Genomic DNA, 20,963 nt, shown 5'->3' with positions numbered 1-20,963 from the left:
TTATCTCCAAGGTGTACACAGTTAAAAAATTGATAGTCATGAAAGGAAATTTGAATATTCTTTGTAGAATGCTGACGACCGTAAAATGGATCGACAACCCAAGTATTACATCATAAGTTCGATTTTCCTAATTTTACACTTTACTTTCACTTTCGATTTCATTTCACAGTAAACAAATATTGAAATAATTGTCCGAAGTAGAGCATATATTCAAGATAAGAGTTATCATGTGACCGTGTCAGTTATTCATAACCTCTGACACTTTATAGACCTAGATAATGCGCTTCGTACAGTTTGAGAGGGGCGGGGACCGACGTGTGGGGGTAGAGATTCGGGATGGAGGAGACATCGTGGACTTGTGTGCTGGAGACTCCAGTATACCATCAGACATGCGGAGCTTTATTGAGGGTGGCCAAAAGACATTGCTTGCAGCAAAAAGGTAAACACGCTTTTATACTGTAGAGGCATAGCGTGAAAAATATGCTGCCTCCCAGTGTAAATCTCGGCAATATGTGTCAACTGCACACGTCAAAATAAACAGCAAAAGGGTGTGTTGGGGGGGGGGGGATGCAGACTTAAGCTTAAATTGCCCTTAAATTCGTATATTGCAATTTAAATGATCAAGATAAAAACTTTACTCGTAAGAGTTTTAAATGCTCCGACCGTGAGTTGGTGGGGGGGGGGGGGGGGGGTCATGTATCATGCATAGTACATGTATGTACACATGATAATTTCTGACTTTACACTTTAACACGTTAAACGCTTGATACATCATATTTTTTTTTACCTATTTATTGAATTTTAGATAAATAATAAAATAATATAACTTTAATTTATGTATTATTACATTTGTCAAAAGGGATTTTAAAAAACTGTTAATATCCTTAATTGACAGTGTGATAGACAGGGGTGGATCAATTATTCCGAGGGACTCCGTCAAAATAGTGGCCCCCATCTACAACCCCGACAAGGTGCTATGTGTGGGGATGAACTACAAAGACCACTGTGAGGAGCAGAATGCCCCTGTACCCATAGAACCAGTCATCTTCAACAAATTCCCAAGCAGCATTATAGGCCCCACAGAGGACCTCCAATACCCAAAGGAAACGCAGGTTAGCATAACAGGAGAGGGGGGGGGGGGCAGATTTAAGCCTATCATAAACATATGACATGAAATGGGAATTTATCATCATAAAGAAAAATTGGATTCATATTCTGGGTTGAGAGGAAACAGTGCCCTATAAATTTAACAATTTTGTAAAGATTGTTTCCTTAGACTGCAGAAATTTTGTTTTTGTGCATCAGATGTTGTAGATGTACAGGGAATTTATACATACTTTAGTTTTGAGTCAATTGACGTATGCGTAATCTCAAAATCTTATGTTAAGTCACGTTTCTCGATTAATGCATCAGTAGCAGGGATCAGATATGCTACATTTAAGCCGAGTAACCTTCAAGTTGTATGCTTATATTATAGACAAAATATACCTAATCAAATACAAGGAATTTACTTCAATAACATGTCTAAGTATGTTACGCATGTAAAACGCAGAGAAACGTGAAGTGTGATGTTTCTATGCCGTACTTAGCGTTCTGTAGTTGGCGTCTTGGTGTAAAAGTTTGACGTGCACGTTGTCGCTGCGTACAATCCACTTATTTGGTGATAGGACATTAACCCAATCCATCAGCGTTAAGAATTTGAAATGATGTCAAAGGTAGCTTTTCACGTTATGGTGTTCTAATGCAAAAAAAAAAAAATCAAAATTGTTGAGAAGACGCAATATAAACTCTTGTAGGGTGTAATTGGCATAATATCGCCTGCAACAAAGCACCGGTACTGTAACAGAAGTTGCAGTCTGATTACCTCCTCACCCTTTCTCTTTTCACTCGTCGGGTGTAAGACGGGGGGGGGATGGTTTTAATCAGACTACAGAAGTTGCCTAGTTTGTACAATTTTACATACACTATAGAATACAAGTACAAATGTACATATATGTATGTAGTACATATAAAAGAACAATGCAAGTTTATTAAATAAAAAGTAATTTTTTTTTATACCTATCAGGTAAGGAAACAGCTCAGAAGGTACAGGTACTAGTATATCCCTTCTAAATGCCGTGTTTTGCACTAGCTGTAACGTAACAATTCAATCAAAACCACTAGTATAAAAATGTGGGGACAACATTCAAGGAGCGAATGTAAAACGACCTTCATACAAGCAGTTAATAGAATTTTTCAGTTATCAGATGTTATGAACTGCCATAAAGATTCCTCTTCTAGCATATAATTCTATGTTTATTCCGTGACCTGTATAATTCTGATGGGTGAAATCGTGTCAATAGAATAAAGAAGTTCAACGCAACTTGTGTTTGTAAGGAGTAAAGAGTGAGCGTGAGATAGGCGTACGGATATTTTTAATTGAGTACATATGATACATGCGTGAAATTACACCAGTATTAGGTATTGCATTTAAGCGAACATGTACATGTTCAAGTTGAATGTCTCGTTTTTTGGTCCATCGTATAAATTTACATCAGCTACTGCGAGGAAGCTAATGTGCAAGACATTTATATTCTCCACAAAATGCGGGGTTGTTTTTTTCTAGACATTTATTATGTCAATAGTTTTTGCGATATTATTTAAAGAAAGGAAAATCGACAAATCTATTAGTATAACAGAGTACAAACGTTTTGACATTGTGAAAATGTTTCACGGTATGTACCCACATACGGCTATAAAGCATACCAAAAAAGTCTATCTAGTACTTATGCAAAATTCTAAAGTCTGTTTAGCCATTTTTGTGAATTTTTTAAGATCATTTTCAGAAACAAAAGCAATTCCTTTTGTACATGAATACGCGTATACAATTAAAATTGACACAGTCATGCTCAATACATGTTTTTAAACTTAAAAAAACATTTTAATTCCTTGTAGAAATTGGACTGGGAAGTTGAGCTCACAATTGTTATTGGAAAAGATGCCAAACGAGTTCAGGTGGAGTACATGTACAATGTGTATTATTTACTGTTTTTGTTTTTTGTAGAACATATACATTAGATAAAACATAATTAAATTAAATAATTGCATGTTCAGATAATTGTGAAATTCAAATATCCTCGTCCATTTATCTAATGTCCACCTCGCAAACAGGAGAGTGACGCAATGAATTACGTCTTTGGCTACACTGTGGCTCATGACGTCAGCGCCCGGGACTGGCAGCTCGAGCCCGGGAAAAATGGCGGACAGTGGCTGATCGGGAAAGCCATGGACGGCTTCTGCCCCTTGGGCCCCGCCATTGTAATGAAAGAAGACATCAATGGTATAATTTTAAATTTTTTCTTTTGGTGTTTTTGCCGGTTGTTTTGTGGGGGTTTTGTTGGTTTTTTTGTGTGGATGGGAAGGGGGTTGGAGCTCAACTTTTTCTCTATTTCCTTATCCCAAGCGATATTGCTTCCTGCTGTAGACTAAGTTTATTTTTACAATGTCATATCGTAGTGTTTGAAAACTTAGTCATTCTTGATGTGGAAAAATCTGGTTACAGATCCACACAATCTTGGATTGCGATGTAGAGTGAATGGGGTAACCAAACAGGACAGTAACACCAATCAACTCGTCCACAAGACCGCCGCCATGGTATCATTTATTTCCAGGTACTGACATTTTACAATGCATAGAAAGATCTGGCTTTATTTAAATATGTTATAAGTTCAAAGTTTTTTCTTCTTTTTTGTGTTTTATACGATTTACGATGAAAAGAAATTTTACTAAAGTAACCAGGTAAAAGATACAAAGATTAAATTTTATTCTGCAGTTTAGCTATAATTGAAAGTATGTAAAAATAGTGAAGATTTTCTTAACTTTTCTTACTCTTTAAGTAAAACTTAAAATGAATTATTATATAGAGGATAGAGCTAAATAAGAGCCGAATTTTATGAAAAAACCCAAAAGTCTCTTTGATTAATACATGTAGTTAGAGAATCTTGCCTAGGAACATACACCGTTTAAATGAAAAAATACAAGTATTTTACGCGAGCATGCATGGTAATTTTCATATACATTTAACTATTTGATAAGTAAATTTCCTTATACATGTATTATAAATTAATGCAATTTTGAAGCCGCGTTCTCTAGTGTAAGCTTTCATTTTTTGGTTGTTTCCACTTTTCGCAGTAAATTTTCAATGTCCGATGATTTAACGTTACTGTTGTAATTGACTTCCAGCTATTTATACACTAATTTAAACGTTGTAGGTTTATGACCTTACGGCCAGGGGACGTTATTCTGACAGGTACCCCACCCGGAGTTGGGGTCTTTAGAAAACCACCAGAATACCTAAAGGTACTGTGAAACATCCTGTTTTTGATAATTCCTCAATTTTTCATTCTTGTCAATCACGAGATAAAACCCTGCCATCGATTCATACAATTAAAAGGTAACTGAATTTTCACTTAAAAGTTGCCACATGCCATTCAGTCGATCATCTTTTTAGATTCAGTTGACTGAATGGCACGGTTCATTTTAATATCCAAACTTACCATTTACCAAGCAGATTCTACATTGATTAGCCGTAAATTGTTATCTACCATTTTGATTTAAATCCTATAGAAAATTATCTATTAGATTTGAATTATTATTTTTCATTTTGTTATTTTTTTTTTTGCAGAGAGGTGACGTTGTAGAGTGTGAAATTGATGGCATTGGAAAAGTGGTCAACAAGATAGTGTAGAAAAAGGAACTTTACAGCTGCAAAGCATTTTCCTTGGCAGCATAATATTTACATTATAGATGTAGTATATAGGAACACAACGTGATCTGTATGGGGTAAAATTGGCGAATGAAGTTTTTATTTTTTGTAATATTTTCACTTACCAAAGTGAAATGATTATGCGAGTTAGAATGACATTCAAATTAACAATAAATCCATATTCAAGAAAAACAATTTTACTTGTTTTCAAACAATTATGTACCTACCTACAATAAATAATAGTATAAAAGGTTGTGTTCATTTTCCATCCTTATAAATATTATTAAAAATACGTCAACATGTTTAAAGCTTTCTTAAGATCTAAAAATATTTTTAGATTTCAATGAGTAAACAGATTTTTATACTTTTCATTGGTAAGCCGTAATATACCCCAGGTACCCGTATATAATTCTGATGTACAACAATTACCATTGGTAGTATGATTTTTTGCCCAAATGCAGTCATTATTTCTTTTGATATTAAAATGAATGTCATAGATAAAGCACCATATCATATCAATTATCTTTTAACGTTAGTCTTCTTCGGTTTTCACTTTCGCATCGTTGACAAGCGTTTTTGAACAATTAATAGAGGGATCTTCCAGGAATTTTCTACTATGTCTCGAGTCGGCAGACCCTGTTCTTAAACGTTCCGTCGACTCAGATCGATAAAAGCGTTCGGTCGACGCTGATCGAATTCGGTTAATTCGTCTTGTGAAATTAATATTTGTAGATTCTTCGACCCAACGAATAAGCCTAGTGTCAACTTTCGTTTCTTCGTGAATTCTAATTTTCTTTTCGTCACCGGAATAGAGCGCGTCATGGACTCCCAAGTTATGCTCATTCAACATTGCTTGCGTTTCGTACTTTCCACCGAATTTAGCCTGAGTTTGTTCGACAACGTACGTGTTAACACTGGGAATGATTTCCGGATCTTCCCGAAACAGTTCCTTTCCGATGTTATCCGGAAGTCTGTAGGAAAACTTGACCTTTTTCTCTTCGGTGGAACCGGGTGATTTCAGACCTCCACTTTGAGGCCGAGTATTGGAGGAAGATGGACGACGAGGAGAGTTCGATCTCTGTCTGGCAGAGGTAGGGGTTCTAGGACGGGCGTGTAACTTTGACGACACTGATATTCTCGGCGCCAGGGGGACACTGTGATTACCACTCGATTTATTCTGTACATCAAGCTGAAGAGGAACTCTACGAATGATATAATCCGACTCACGAACAGTACTGTTCGGAGCCAAGTAACTATTCGGGTTGTTGTTAAACTTTAAGCGCCGTTTGAACACCTGCAATGAAGTGTGAATCTGTGCTTGTCTCTGTGCTGCCTCGGTTCTGCGTAATATTAAAGGAACAGATTTATGAAATCCGGAGGAAGATTTTATGGCACTGCCGCGAACTTCGTATCCGGGGTTTTGCGTTCCTGGCTCGTGGCCATTGTTATCTTCGACCCTGAATCTCACGGTTTTAGCACTAGCCGTCCGCTGATCCTCCCTCTGAGAAAGATCACCAAAGTCCAGCGCGGGAAAACGATGTGCTCCTCTGCCTCGAGTCTCTTTCAACATTTTCAAGTGAATTTTTTTGACTTTCTCATTTTGTTTGTCCTCCTTGCTTTTCATTGGTTCAATTGGAGCGATACCCCCTTTCTTTTTTATTTGATATATTATTGCCGATTCTTCCACATTCATATCGAGGTTTTCCTCTTTCTGTTCATGCACTAACTCGATGATGTGTTGCCGAAGTTCATTAGCTACATTCGATCGCAGAGGACTGCGCATGCGTCCTTGACACTGGCTGTGTACAGTGGCTGGGGTGCACACTCGCAGCATTGTTTAGTCCGAGGTACTTCCACTACAAAACACAAATATTACATTTCCATAAGCGTATTCGATGTTCTTACTCGATAGGCCCATTCATTATCCATACCGAATAATAGTTTCTAAGCAATTACATGGCAAACATCTCAATAATTATGTATATTCTTCAATCATTCCAGATGGTAAAATGGACAACACATTTGGTTAAATCGTATTTGGCGTAACCCTGCCTATAAATTGGTGCTCTATGGAACACTTTCTCTTTAATTTCACTATGACATGTAGTTAATAAACAAGTTAATCCGATCTCATTAAATCTTTTCTATCCCAGTAATACAATCTTACTTAATGCTCGAAGGAATCAAATTCAGAGTTAAGAATGTATGCGTTATGATGGTCAAAGCAAGAACAATGGAAAGGGAACGGGGAACGGGAAAAAAATATTTCAAGTGTTTGTAATCAGTCATTATGGCATAAAATTATGGTAAAGCAAAAATAATAAGCCCTAAAGTATGTAAAGTAAAACAAATGAAACACTCCTTACCCCAACTTTTTTTTTATATATTCCTACATTCAAGCCATCTTGCTATCGTGTTCTCAGACCCTATAGTAACCCTTCGGTAAATGACTGTCAAACGAAACACAGACCACTCTGTTGTCTAACGAAGGCCTCCAAACATATCTATTTTTATAATCTCCAGAGAGGTTACAGCTATGATCCATATATCTCAATCCAAGGACTGCACACAAGATTTAATTTAATTACCTGGGTTTGTCGTACCCGAGCGGTTTTCAAAGATTTAAATGCAGGTTTTGTTGATTATATTAAATGGCGGCCTTTATCGTATTGGAGAATCACACACGGAATTAAAGTTGGATTAGGAAAACATATGTGTGCCCAATCTGCAGAGTCACGCGCCCCTTGCCGATAACATTGTCTCCGCATTGCGCTCTTTTGTCAAGGAGGGATCTTACCGTCTTTATCTCTTCGGAATTCTCCCCTCCTATTGCCTGTAGTTTGACATACTTGAGATCAAATATTGCGTCGAATTGGTAAAAAGCAAAAGCCTTTTAGCGCCTATGTTAAGTGCTGTTTTTGGATTTATTGGTATTCAAGAACTGGTACGGCATGTCGTTTTAAAGAAAACTTTCAAATAAAATGGATCAGTAAAAAAGCTTTTTTATATAGAAAACCCCCAAGACATTCCATAGACGAGACATGTTTCATTTTATCTGAGCAGGATAGTCTAGTTATTTCTTTTTAAAATAAAAAAAAGTTTAAAACTACTCAACTGCTGAATAGCATTTACACTCATCGCGCATATATAAACATGTAAATTAACAGCAGTGGGTCAAACGCAATTACGCCGCGTTCAATGCCTCTATGACAAGATTCCAACGAATTTAAATAGAGGTTTAATTATAAGTAGAAAATGACTGGTATTGTGGTTAAATCCACACTTTGAAATCTACGAGCTCTTTGCCAGTTATTTGTTCTCAATCCGTTAGTCTCGCATACTTACTTTCGGCCCAGCTGCAAACTTGCGTTAATTCTAATAAAACGTGTTCCTAATCCAGATCTGCCGGCGTGTTCTAAAACAACAAGTTTGTACCAAGAGGCGGATGCTTTTAAAACAACAGATAAATGTGTACTCTGATAGTTGTCAATTTCCGCGTAATTATCCGGCATTGTCTTGGACAGGGTCACGTGATGCTATAGATGACGTGCCGCCATTGTACCTCATTTTTGTTTTAAAAATCTTCGCTTTATCGGGAATCTGTACTTAGCCTAGGTAGTCCCCGGACTGGAGTTCTTTGTAATCAGAACATCGATAACCTTGCCGTCGATCGCTGATAGCTCGGGCTTTATTCGCCCGTAATTTTAGGGTATATGTCACTTCTTACCATTTATTATGGAGTCAAAATGTACAAATTTAGACCAAGCAATCGTTACTTATTTACAGTATCAATCAAACTTTTTTTTATTCAAGGACTGTTCACGATACACAAGTTGCCAACACGGAGTATCAAATGTTAAAGTTTATGATACATATCTTGCACAGTTATTTTATAGTTATGTAATATCGCATATCTATACTTCGTATAAGTTTATGATACATATCTTGCACAGTTATTTTATACTTATGTAATATCGCATATCTATTCTTCGTATGCTTTGCAATTGCGTCTCTTTATTTGAATCTATATGTACATCAAAGGTGTGAATATACATTTAAAAATTCTAGTAGTTATAAAAAAATTCAAAGTCTCAATCAATTGGCCTTCGTAAAATGGCGTTTTACCAAAAACCGTTATTTGAAATCGTGACCGAAATAGCAATGATCGCGCGTTAGAAGACAACGCTTTGATACTGTAAATTTGGTAATGTCTGCGACATTAAAACATTCGCGAATTTCGTGTTTTGATAAGTAACGACTCGGATTCAGGGACATAGCAACAACGTTTCTTCTCCACTGTTGTTTGCAAATGAACTGTCGCTTCACGCCTTGTAAACATGTGTACAGGTATTTATACATAGAAATATATTTGAATTAAGAAAACTTGCACCTGATTTTTCCCGAATATCTATGTTTATTACAGTTCTCTACCAAATGACTGATGATTTGAAAAAAAAATGTTCAACTTCAAATGATCAACTTTCTCTACCAAATGACTGATGATTTGAAAAAAAAAATGTTCAACTTCAAATGATCAACTTTCTTTTTCATTCCGCAGGGGGGAGGGGGGGGGTCTTTCTATTGAAACTTGACGCTTCCAAAATATCATTTTGTATCCCAACAATTGAACGTTTTGAAAAAATAATACAAGTCCGTACATTCGTGGCCAAAGTCACACATAGAATTAAAACAGCCTACTTTCTTGTGTCTGAAATGGCTCAGTGGTTAGAGCACCTGACATAAACTAACATGATATATTTAGGATTAAATATGTTATGGGTTCGATACCGCCAAAATTTAATGCAATATATTTTTTTCGTATCATTTCTTTAATATATGATATATTTGAATGGATTTGATTGAGAAAAAATAAATTCAAAATTGATATTTCACGACTGAATCGAATGAGCATTTGCGCTATCATATCCCCCATCTTCTTTGTTATACTTTTGTCTACATGTATAAACATTATTTAATATTTTAAACAGTAAAATTTTGCATTTTACAGCTCTCGAAAAATAGGTTTTTGGGCTGGTGTCAAACCAGTACGCGTTAAGTCATTTACAGTCCTCTCAAACCAAGAACGAAATAGAGTTGTCTTTCTTCACTCTGCTGAAAGATTCATAGAAATTGTGCGCAACAAAAGTACCAGACATTTTTTTAATTTGATACTAGTGAGGAACTTTGGATAGGAAAAAAACAATATAATTGATAAAATTTGTTATGTTATGATGCAATAAATTAATAGATAACAATAAGAGTGGAAATCTGAAATTATTCGTAATGGATTGGAACCTATAGAAAGAGGTTCAATAGGGATACACACATAGTTACACAAAGGAAACGAATGTGGAGTAGATGTTAGAACATGTATATTGGCTTTATTTCTAATAAGTACAAAGTGCATATCGAAGTGGATGATGAGGCCAATCAAATACCGGGTACAGATTCAGAAGGTCAGGTACCCGGATCCCGGATCCGACCATGCATAAGACCATTGAAACACTGTATCAAACCATGCCTGATCATTCGCTATCAAATTAAAATGTTCTGTAGCGAGGAATAAATGGTTAAATTTCTTGCGTCATTTTGACCATTCAGTCCCTTGAGTATGTAAAAGTTTCAATTTACGAAATTGTCTGCCTTTTGTCCTTTGACTATGCAGTTACTTGAAACAAGATACAAAGTTACCAGGTTTCAAAAGAGTCAAGTTTCCCGAGTCGCTCTGACTAAGAAGTAGCTTATAATTGAAAAAAGGTATATAGCGTATTGTTACCAAGTGAAAGTGTCAAGTTACCTGAGTATTTGACTATGCACACTGTTTGAAACAAAATCTATTTTTACCAAGTGAAATTATTACATGTATGTTGCCTTATCGTTTTTGCTATGCAATTATACTATTTAGCTTGAAACAAGATACGAATTCACCGAGTCAACTTTTCTGGGTCGTTTAGGCTAGGCAATAGCTTGAAACAAGATATATCTTACCAAGTAAAGAGTCGAATTTCCTGAATTATTTCAGCTATGCGATAACTTTAAACTTTACAAGACCAAAACAATGCAGTACTTAATTAGCTTGAAACAAGATGTAAACAAACACCACTAAGAAAAGTGTGTTCAGTAACCATTTTTTTTATTTTAATAATTTATTTATTTTTGAAATACAAGCATACACACAATTACACCCACAAAAACCACACACAAACACACCAACTCACTCACAGTAACCATTTATTACTTTGACCGTGACCCGCACCTAAATAGTAACAAGACAAATGGTTACTGGGTGAAAAACCATAGGTAACCAAGGTTATTGGTTCGTTACTTGGTTACATGATAACCTGGTTGAATTCTCACGATACCAGGATCGTTTTGACCATGATTTCACTTGAAAGAATGTATGTATCTTTGCTATATGATTATACGGGTAAATATTGGTTTTTGGTTGCATACTTTTTAACCGGGTTTTCCAACGGAAACATCCGGTTATTAAAATGGTGAAAATGGCGGGCGGTTGCCAAAAGGGTACCCTCATTGTACGGATAACTCCTCCTACAGTTTTCAAGATAGGAAGTTGTTCTTTTGCAGATCAATTGTAAATATATCAGAGGTGTGCATAATGCTAGGATTTTGATTTCCAATAATGTATGAAAAAAATACCAGCTTTTGAACTTAGTCATTTTTTGGCAAAATATTGCATATAGGGTACCCTCATTGTACGGATAACTCCTCCTAAAGTTCTCAAGATAGGAAGTTGTTCTTTTGCAGATCAATTTTACATATATCAGAGGTGTGCATATTGCTACGATTTTGATTTTTGTTAATATATCAAAAAAATACCAGCTTTTGAACTTAGTCATTTTTTGGCAAAATATTGCATATAGGGTACTCCATTTCACTGGATATGGGTTGACATTGATTATGGATACAGTTCACATAAAAGAAAACCTGGTTTGCTGTCACATTGACAGCTTTTTACTTGTTATATATTATAGCAGTCCAATAAGTTACAATAATTCATCAAATAAGTATAAACTAACAATATTACTATACGTTGGTGTCTCTCTTTCGTTTATTCATCTACAATGTGAAAACATGACATTTTGCCACTTAAGATGGTATGGGACATCTCCATGTTGAGATGTACTGTTTATCGAAATAAACAATAAAATCAAGTGTAATTCTATAAATAGTTTCTTTTTTGTAATTTTCACCTAAGAGCGTAGCGCAGTGAGTTAGAGGATTCACTACGAAACTTTAAGCCATGAGTTCGAATCCTGCTTGGTATTTTAAAATTTTTACCTTTCCAAAAATTTTTTAAAACGTATTTTTTGGTGAAATATTGTTAAATTTAAAAATTCTTAACTGGTGAAATTATCTAAATTATATCGTACTTTATTCCACATTAATATCGACAGATTTTCCATACCACCTTAGTTAAAGGATGCTATCAGAAGATTAATTTTAGACTTTTAAAACAATTGGATTTGAGTATTTACAAAGGTTAATTTGTGCGGTAATTAAGATTGTGTAAATATTTAATGTGGGAACATGACAACTATTCATGCATTTCCTAATTGAGTAAACATAACATGAGGATTGGAATTTCAACGAAGGCATTGGTCGTGAAGATGTTTAATAATTATAGCGAATCATATCGAAACGTGTTAGAGGAAATTCAGAACATGAATGATCGAGCAAACTGAACCAAATAGGCTCTCAACAAATCTGTTTTAACATTTCACAAAAGCAGAAATTTGAAAAATACATTACCTCTCAATGAGTGGGCTTACGAAAAAAACATTTATGGGTTTAAAAGATCTGTAGATTGAATTCGATCTCTCGACAAACATCAATTATTAATATTGACAAAAGCTTACCAAGTTCATAAATAAATCAATCTATATTTTAGAATTGTACTTTAAAAAATAACTTGTTAAAAGTGCTCTCGAGTAAACATTTTGAAAAAGAAGGGTTTCCATCGCTATGTAAAAGTATCAAAATAGGGTTTAAATTGACAAAACGTGAAATATTTGCTATTCTATAGTGAATCTTTTTAAAGTTAATTCACAGGTGTCAATATCTTTTCAAGCCATGTTCAATGGATTCGGTGATTATAAAGGCAAATACTAAACAGCCACGATAAATAGCGACATAGGTCACAGGGAACTCTACACAATGTGTTCATCTGTTACCAGATCTATTGGTCTTACCCTTTGATCGAAGCCCGGATGTACAAAATGTATATTGGGTATTTTGGAACACACAGGGAATTCATCTTATCCTTTATAATTCAAAAACAAACAGCGTGTACCCATCCATTGATGGCTTAAACATCCCCCAGGAGAACTATCACGCAGTCAATAGGATTTTTTCTTCAAATTGTTAGATGCATTTCAAATTGTCTATGTTACGAATTCTTTTGTTCCTAGATATTGGTATGGCATGCACATTATATCATCCTACATTTAATTGCTTTTGGCTTGAAACTGAAGATAGATATATTTTACAAAAATGTGCGACAAAATGCCCAAAACACGCACCAAGAACCTCGGATACGCACAAATGTTTCACGTAAATTGTCTCAAAGGATATAAAAAACCTGATATCATAATTCTTTGATAAATGGACGGTATATCTTTAAGGCTTATGGCGGTCAATCTATCCCGCTGGTTTTGTCAGACATTTTGATGTTGTCAGACAGGGAACTGTCTATATGGTAAGTTAATAACAAGCAGTGTTGACTTAATGCTGGCGATACGGAGTCACGCACCATATGCTTCTTAAACCCCCTATAGCAGTGCGAACTTGAATTTTAAATCTTATCGTTTGAATTGACGATAAGTAATTCAAAAACAAGAATGGAACGTGTAAAGATTTCCTAATTCAATCCGATAGTTTAGAATGTGCATAATAGACGTCCAAACAAGGGTACCCTGCTCCTGTTTCTTCTCAGAGCCACTGGTCTGGGCAATTTTTTTTTTCCCATGTTGATTTATTTTCGCAGCAAAAGGCTATTTAAGGGAGGCTTTGACAGGGGCCATGAAGATAAGTATCAAAGTACTCTGAGATGTTAAACGGCAGGTCGACCGTTCCACCGGAACGTTAGTGTGTGGGATACAACCAAAATAGACACCAGGAATATTTTGGAAGATTAAAAGACAAATGTTTAATGTAAATTATGTAATCTTGTGAATGTGGATAAGGAAGGAATCAGGATTTGCTGAAGACAGAGGTGTGAAAGACAGATGGACCTTTATGAATCCTTTCACCTGTTAATCGTTTTGTGTTACATCAGTTGATTCATTCTGCAGATTTTCGGATAGAGAGACTTTTCTCTTGAGAATACACGGAAGTACAAAAGTGACATTGGTCGAAAGGTAAAGAGAATATCTAGTTGATCAATAATTAAAAATACTTGTTTCTAATCCATATGTCCGCATAATTCAGAACCACTTCTCTCTCTCTCTCTCTCTCTCTCTCTCTCTCTCATAAATATTTATTTTCCATTTATTAAGATTGGCTTACATCGATTCATAAAAAAAATGGTGAATATATATACATGTACATTGATTTTAATTACTTTACCCGATATACGTACAGGTATTACTTACATGTATAATCCTTAAAATCATCCGCTATTTCATTTTCATTTTACATATAAAAAAATTAAAAATTTCTTGCGTATATCTTTATTTTTTCTGTGACAAAATTTAAAAAAACAAGACGAGTATGCGTTACTAGACATGCATGTAACAACCTGTATAATCAGCGCATTTGATAAGTACTTGAGAGTGTATCAGTTCTTTGTATTGACAACTTTCAACAACACTCAATCTGTGTTGTCTTTTCCACATGAACTCGATAATGACTTTCTATTGGAGACAAACCCGCTATCACGCGCTTTTAATGAACATTTAAATTCCAGAGAAAACACGGGTGATTTAAAGAGGACTCGATGCTAAGCGGCAGCTAGGTTTAGCCCATTCATCAGCAGATTAAGTGTGTGTTTAAGTCAATCTGAGAGGATATCAAAAATTTATGACGCTACATGTTTTTAAAACGAATTCCAAATTGGCTATCGCAACTTTACGGGTAAGATTTCTCTAGCTCTATTGACAAAACATTAAAGTCTTCGAAAAATCGAATCAAACGAATAATTGGAATTTGGCACGCAAAAGGCGTTATCGGCTATTTTAAAATGTTGCATTTGACAAAGATTTTGTCCACATTGCTATTTTTAAATTGCCAAAAGCGTAATTATCATCTAGTTAAAAAAACATAAAAATAACTTCCACTTTGAACACTTAAAAATAACTTCCAATTTAGTAAAGAATTCGGCAATTTTTTTATGTATACTGTCTTGACTTCATGTTTTTTAACCTAATTTCATATTCGTGAAACATTATTATTCATTTAAAGTATCTTGAATGGCGAACGAAATGCAAACAATCCTGAGTGTATAGGGACAGGCAAATATTTGCTAATTTGACTTTAAAACAACACAAAACATTTGGATAACCGAAAACTTCTTAAACCCTTCAGTTGTTATCACAAACACCCGCATGTTAGGACCGTGTGGATGTACCATCCATCAATCCTAGTTTTTCATATAACTATATATCTGCTGAGGCTTGTGTTATCTTGGCAAATAACTTTAATATTTCAACCTTTAATATGAATTTCAAACTTTCGTATAAAAATGTTAGAAACACGCGCAGTGGATAGTTTCAATATATGTCAATTAAATCATTTCCAATACAAACCTTCTTCAAAAATTGGATTTTTTTTTTCAGAGTTAGAAGTATGTTTATCTATTTCAAAAAATAAATCAAATTTTTTCATCATGCGGCGGAGACTGTGCGTCGTAATAAATAAGTGCAATGTATACTTACCAAATTTGGCCATTTCGTGAGTTTACCGAATCCAAAGAAAAACAATGTTACCATGATCCAGTAAACAAACTACGGAACTATAAGCTAACGAAATTAATTATTTAGGTAAACTGGTCCCCTTTCCTTGGATCAATTCCTTGGCGCCTGGACCATTGCTCCATGCCGAGAAGATCAATACGGACAACAAACAGTGACTTTACCATCAGTAATGGAAAACTACATACACAGTACAATACCCCATGCCCTAAGAAGTCGCGCAAAATATAAGTTCTTTGGAAAACAAACCCGCAAACAATTGATAAATGCAACAAAGAACATTTATGTTTCATTCCTTTTATCACGTTTAAATTTGTATACAAATGTACTTTTTTTCCGTGTGAATCTTAAGGGAATAATGGATGTGACAATTTAATCGTATCTTTTTGAGCTTTTATTAGAAAGATTTGTAAGTTAAAAAGAGGTTTACATACCTTTTTTTTTTGAAGTTTAAAATTTCTGTTCACTTCTAGATCAAGCAAAGGCGACAGAATTGTACATTCGTACAATACACATTCTGTTTATATGGACACAAGACCTGGGTCAGTGTTTCAGCAAATATCTCTGTGTAACCAAACTTCTACACACGAAATTAAAATAAGAAATAATTAGTACTTAATGGTAAACTTTGAAGAAGTTTAAATAATTCAGCCATTCATTCTCTCCTGTAGGAATGTTCAATCGATGTTTTGGCCAGGAAAGATACACTCGCTACGATTAAATATAAATATTATCCTTCTCGTACTAACTTTTTACACTTATAATGCGGAAATATCCAAAGAACTACTACACAATACATGCTGTACAAAACACTCCAACGGGATTTTCATTAAAACAGAATGATATTTGAAATAAATGACAATCATAAATACAGCATTCAGAAACTATATACGAATAATTGCACTGCCCGTATATATATATATATTATACCGTACATATATTTCATGCCTCATTACAAATTACAAACACATCAAATAAAGACAAATCGAACTTCAGCACCAAAAAGGGACCATTCTGTTAGAATACAAAACATGCATATTTGTGTAAGTTAAGTAAAATATCGAACAGAGCGTAAACACAAAGATTAACAATAGATTTAATTGGCGTGAGCATGTCCCCTAGAAAAATACAACATACATAATGCACGTAACCGACATCGAATTGTTTTTACTGAAACAAAAAAAATGTACTTTATTCTAGAGTTTCGAATGTATTATTTTTCTAGGTGCTAAAATTTTGAAAATAAAAAAACATTATCATCATTACGGAAACCCATTTGAATGGCTCAGTTCATTTTTATTGATCTATATTTCTTTTAAGATTTGGTTTCAATAGGTGATTTTTGAACGGCGGTCATTACGTTAAAATGGAATAGGCATTATGATGAGCCTTTTCCTGCTATAGGATTATTGACTCCAAACTTGTTTATTCTTTTGTAGAAAAAACCCACAGTCATAGAATTTAAACAAATCATTGTAAAAAGAGATTAACATTCGCATCGATCTCATCCGACATAATGCGCCGTGTTCGATTCGCCATAATATACTTGGTCTTCCATTCAGAGATTGGCTTCTGACTCTTAATGCTGGGGATTTACTGCTCTGGTAAAACATAACCATATTTTTTTTCTATTTATTTAGACACACTGTAATGGGAGGGCCTTACAGCCAACCCGATGGCGGAATTTAAAGGATCAACAACCCAGCACGACTTGCGCAGTGGATTATCAAGCGTTAATCCCAGTGTTCTTGGTCTAAACGGATCAACCTTGGTGTCGCATGTTTGCCTGGAAGCTTGAACTATTTGATTCTGTGGCTAGTTTACCAATATTTCTGCCAGAGACTAGAATAAATGTTTACTCGGGACTCAAAGCTCTAAATGCATATACGTTCGGACGCAAATCTTTGGAATTGATCGTTGGGTATCGCTTCTAGCCGAGTTCAATGTTCCAAACCTGTGATTGATAATTTTTTTCTGACATTCCGATGTATAAGTTACTTTTGATGTCGATTTTTAACATACCTGTTTGAACACACTGTTCACTTCGCGACAGTCATACCATGGGGCCATTGGTTGGCTCCTATAGGGAGGAAGATAAGGAGAATTACAGCATGCCGCGAACTCCGTATTCAAGAAGGACGAGAAGTTCGGACGACGGACTTATGGCGTTCGATTCTTGTTCTGAGTTCAGCTTTGATGACTCCTTGACAGACGAAGGCCGTCTGTCCAGATCCCTTCAATCGTGGATGCCCAATTACGTCATTGTACCGATTGAACCCATGGTCAAACCGCCCCGGCAGCCGGTGTACTCCGGGCGACTGGGTAAAATGCCGAGTTTACAACGTGTTCCGAGTGATGAGTCCATTCATACTAAATTATCCCTGCTCTCTTGTTCAACACGAGACATATCTCCTGATGAACGTTTAAGCACTGCTACTAAACGTCGACGTACCAGGAGGAGAAACGTGGGTTCAAGAGCCCAGTCGGCAAATGAAAAGCCAAAACTGAACTGGGAAGATTTCGCGAGGCAGCGTTCGAAAGGTGCTCTAGATAAATTTTCAAAAACGCACAACGCAATGCGAATGGATGTAATCCAGCAATTCGAAGATGACGAAAGTGAGGCTTTCCGAATGATGGACAAAGACGAACAGAGAATGTTGAAAGCAGTTGGCATCAGAAGAAGTCGGTTATACGGAGGAGAGCTCAAAAAGTCTCCCAGCCTCAGTGACGTCAGAGATACGTATACTCCTCCCAAACCCAAAACTACCACGAATCGGAGGTCGTTGTCAGTTGGTGCTAAACCTCGAAGTCGCGGGATAAACTTAGAGGAAATAAGACAACAGAGAATAAGAGAAAAAATAGCTCTGATGCAACAGAGACAACGCTCCAGGGGAGGCAGACGTTCGTTTCTCGCTCATCGAAAGCAAACTCGGACGACCATCACCACGACTTCAAGCACGGGTTCAAACGCACCGGCCACGCCCTCCCCTCGATCAGTGTCTCCAGCTAACAACAACCCAGAGGAACAGGTATCCGTGTGGAAGGGCGACCAACAGATCCTGGAGATGGATTTACGGCGGGGCTTGACGAAACGTGTTCAGAAAAAAATTATGTCTACCACAATGGCAATTAATCTAGTAACTGGTTACGGGGAATCAAACGAACAGCAACGGGTGATCGGTCGCCACGAGGAGTTTCCCTCCTATGTCGACGAAGACTATTGCTCCGTCCCCAAGATGGTACAGAGGATTCGTATCACGCCAGATTTAAGCATGGTCATTAAAGACGATATACGTGTTCGAATGGGAAGACCTCGATACCACGAGATAAAGACTAGGGATTTGGAAGTGTGGAACAGGGGACAGTTGTTGAACCGATCCCACAGGAACCTGAAGGTGTTCAACTGGCTCCACAGTCTAAAGGAGAACGAGTTTGAGAAAGACATTGAGCCATACATTGATGACAGCGTTCCCGCCTCTCCTGATGACGTAGACGTTCTTCACATCGAGGCGGCGGACGAGCCCGACATTAAACCACTCTATTTGAAAAAGTTTAAAATGAAGGGCAAGAAAAGAAAAGTTTAACGAAAATATGTTAGATCATTTTGCATTTAAATTATCATTTACCTGTGTTCATGTTTTTTTTATAAAAAAGATATACATCTTTCAAAAGTTTTTTTTTTGTATTTGATTTAAATGTTGGGACAGAGAACGAATGAATGCCACTTTGCAAATGTGTTCATTGTTCAAAATGAAATCGGATTCGAGTAGATAACCAATAATATAAAAGTAGAAATAGTTAAAAGTTTTCCAATAGAAATTTTCTGCTCAGAAGTGAATTAATCCTGTAGCAAAAGAACATGCTTTTAAAAAGCTATCTAAGTGCTTTGTCCTCCATAAAGGACTAAGTGCAACATGTACAAGAGGTTTATGAGATTAATATCAAATATTGATTATTCTAATGTGGTTCTATCAAATCAGTAATGTCATGCGGGATTATTAAAACCAGACAGAACTTGAATAAAATAAATTTTCTATTAATTGATTGTTTAAAAAAATATCAAAAATAGGACAGTTTGCCATATTGGAATTTAAAGTTAAGAGAAGTTTGCCACTTTTGAATTGTTCAGATTATTTGAAGATTTTTGTTTTTGTGTACCTATGATTTACTGATATTTTGTTTTCTTTATGACCATAATAACTTCATTGGTTACCACTGTTGAACGCGAACGGCTACACCATAGTCATTTTCATTCAATTTTTTTTCCCGGTATAAATATCATTTTGAAAGAAATGCAACTACTGTATATTTTCCCCCCAGAAGAAAACCTTTCAAAAAAGATGGGTGTGGCGATTGCTCTAACTAAAAGGAAAATTTCAAAAGCTACGATTTCAGAGTAGCATACTGTTCGTCTGACAATGTCATTAATCGAAACACCTGCCCATTGATGAACGCTCTCTTATAATTAATTAATACATTATGGAAATTAAAAAAAAGCATATTATGAGAGTTAGGAACATGTTGTATTAGGTCAACACATACTAACTATCGTTCGTAACATCTCTTTCCTTTTTCCCAAAATCGAGACATATTTGCAAAGTACGTGCATGATTTCGAAAACCTACAACAAGGCCAGAAAGTTCAATTTGGACACCGTTCTGATTTAGCTTCAGCAGAATATGTAACTTTGCAAAATCACCAAGTATCGAAGTATTAAACGGAGTTATTCAAGTCTAGCAACCCAATATTACAAATGCATTGAATGTGGTTTTGCCAAGAATGTTGGCCACAGTATCTGCTATATAAGAAAATTAGTTTAATTGTTGGTTGTTGGTACTAAACATGTGCAAGTTGATCTGGTTTTAAACAAAAATCAAATCAATGCATTATTTTTTCTATACGAGTTGGCACAGCTCCAACAAAAATAGTAACGCCAGCAGAAATCTGCATCAAATCCCTCTTAAAATTGCAACCGTTTTTAACAAATCCAATTGGTTTCTGCTTGTTTGTGTGCATGAGTAACCTAAGCTAAGTTGGCAAACGTTAGATTCTAAACATTACAATCGTGCAAAACATAATATTATTAGAATTCAATAGTGTCATCTCTACTCCATTTCTTTGTATATCAGCGGTGATAGTAGCATAAATTTGAATTAATACCCTTATAAGAATTACAATCTTCACGACATTTCTATTGGTTCCAACATGTTTAAGACTGGTTGGCGTGACGAATGCGTATAGGATACTGCAATATATAAGGAATAAGGAATCATTCTTTGAGTATTATA

The 20,963-nt window shown here is 35.7% G+C and overlaps 3 protein-coding genes across 8 annotated transcripts; 2 read left to right on the top strand and 1 right to left on the bottom strand.

The window, feature by feature from the left end:
* Positions 1-173: 173 nt before the first annotated feature.
* LOC105348329 (fumarylacetoacetate hydrolase domain-containing protein 2) lies at positions 174-4,999 on the top strand. The gene is made up of 7 exons (XM_034472395.2): positions 174-439; positions 896-1,112; positions 2,935-2,994; positions 3,151-3,319; positions 3,542-3,650; positions 4,251-4,338; positions 4,664-4,999. Exons 1-7 carry the CDS (start codon positions 279-281, stop codon positions 4,724-4,726), a joined length of 867 nt encoding a protein of 288 aa, XP_034328286.2. The 5' UTR covers positions 174-278; the 3' UTR covers positions 4,727-4,999.
* LOC105348327 (uncharacterized) lies at positions 4,843-15,790 on the bottom strand. Of its 3 annotated transcripts, none has more exons than XM_011457695.4 (2): positions 15,640-15,790; positions 4,843-6,600 (listed from the first exon to the last, which is right to left on the bottom strand). In XM_011457695.4, the coding sequence occupies exon 2, from the start codon at positions 6,576-6,578 to the stop codon at positions 5,277-5,279; it is 1,302 nt and encodes a 433-aa protein (XP_011455997.3). In that variant the 5' UTR covers positions 6,579-6,600; positions 15,640-15,790; the 3' UTR covers positions 4,843-5,276. The 3 variants fall into 3 exon arrangements, with proteins under 3 accessions (XP_011455997.3, XP_011455996.3, XP_011455995.3); XM_011457694.4 differs by lacking the exon at positions 15,640-15,790 and adding an exon at positions 8,090-8,271; XM_011457693.4 differs by lacking the exon at positions 15,640-15,790 and adding an exon at positions 7,111-7,470.
* LOC105348328 (uncharacterized) lies at positions 13,389-19,330 on the top strand. Of its 4 annotated transcripts, XM_034472391.2 has the most exons (3): positions 13,535-14,124; positions 14,673-14,839; positions 17,316-19,330. In XM_034472391.2, exon 3 carries the CDS (start codon positions 17,736-17,738, stop codon positions 19,257-19,259), a length of 1,524 nt encoding a protein of 507 aa, XP_034328282.2. In that variant the 5' UTR covers positions 13,535-14,124; positions 14,673-14,839; positions 17,316-17,735; the 3' UTR covers positions 19,260-19,330. The 4 variants fall into 4 exon arrangements, with proteins under 4 accessions (XP_034328284.2, XP_034328282.2, XP_019917909.3 ...); XM_034472393.2 differs by lacking the exons at positions 13,535-14,124; positions 14,673-14,839 and adding an exon at positions 13,389-13,463; XM_020062350.3 differs by lacking the exon at positions 14,673-14,839.
* Positions 19,331-20,963: the final 1,633 nt, after the last annotated feature.

The sequence above is a fragment of the Magallana gigas genome, chromosome 8 (assembly GCF_963853765.1).
Source record: "Magallana gigas chromosome 8, xbMagGiga1.1, whole genome shotgun sequence".
Taxonomy (NCBI): domain Eukaryota; kingdom Metazoa; phylum Mollusca; class Bivalvia; order Ostreida; family Ostreidae; genus Magallana; species Magallana gigas.
Note: the sequence above shows the minus strand (reverse complement) of the source record. Positions and strands in the feature narration are given on the sequence as shown.

Bases quoted from the DNA above. Each gene is read 5' to 3' on its own strand.
- LOC105348327 (XM_011457695.4), bottom strand. From the start codon at position 6,578: ATGCTGCGAGTGTGCACCCCAGCCACTGTACACAGCCAGTGTCAAGGA.
- LOC105348329 (XM_034472395.2), top strand. From the start codon at position 279: ATGCGCTTCGTACAGTTTGAGAGGGGCGGGGACCGACGTGTGGGGGTA. The intron at 440-895 runs GTAAACACGCTT...CTTAATTGACAG, and splicing joins ACATTGCTTGCAGCAAAAAG to TGTGATAGACAGGGGTGGAT. The intron at 1,113-2,934 runs GTTAGCATAACA...AATTCCTTGTAG, and splicing joins AATACCCAAAGGAAACGCAG to AAATTGGACTGGGAAGTTGA.
- LOC105348328 (XM_034472393.2), top strand. From the start codon at position 17,736: ATGGGGCCATTGGTTGGCTCCTATAGGGAGGAAGATAAGGAGAATTAC.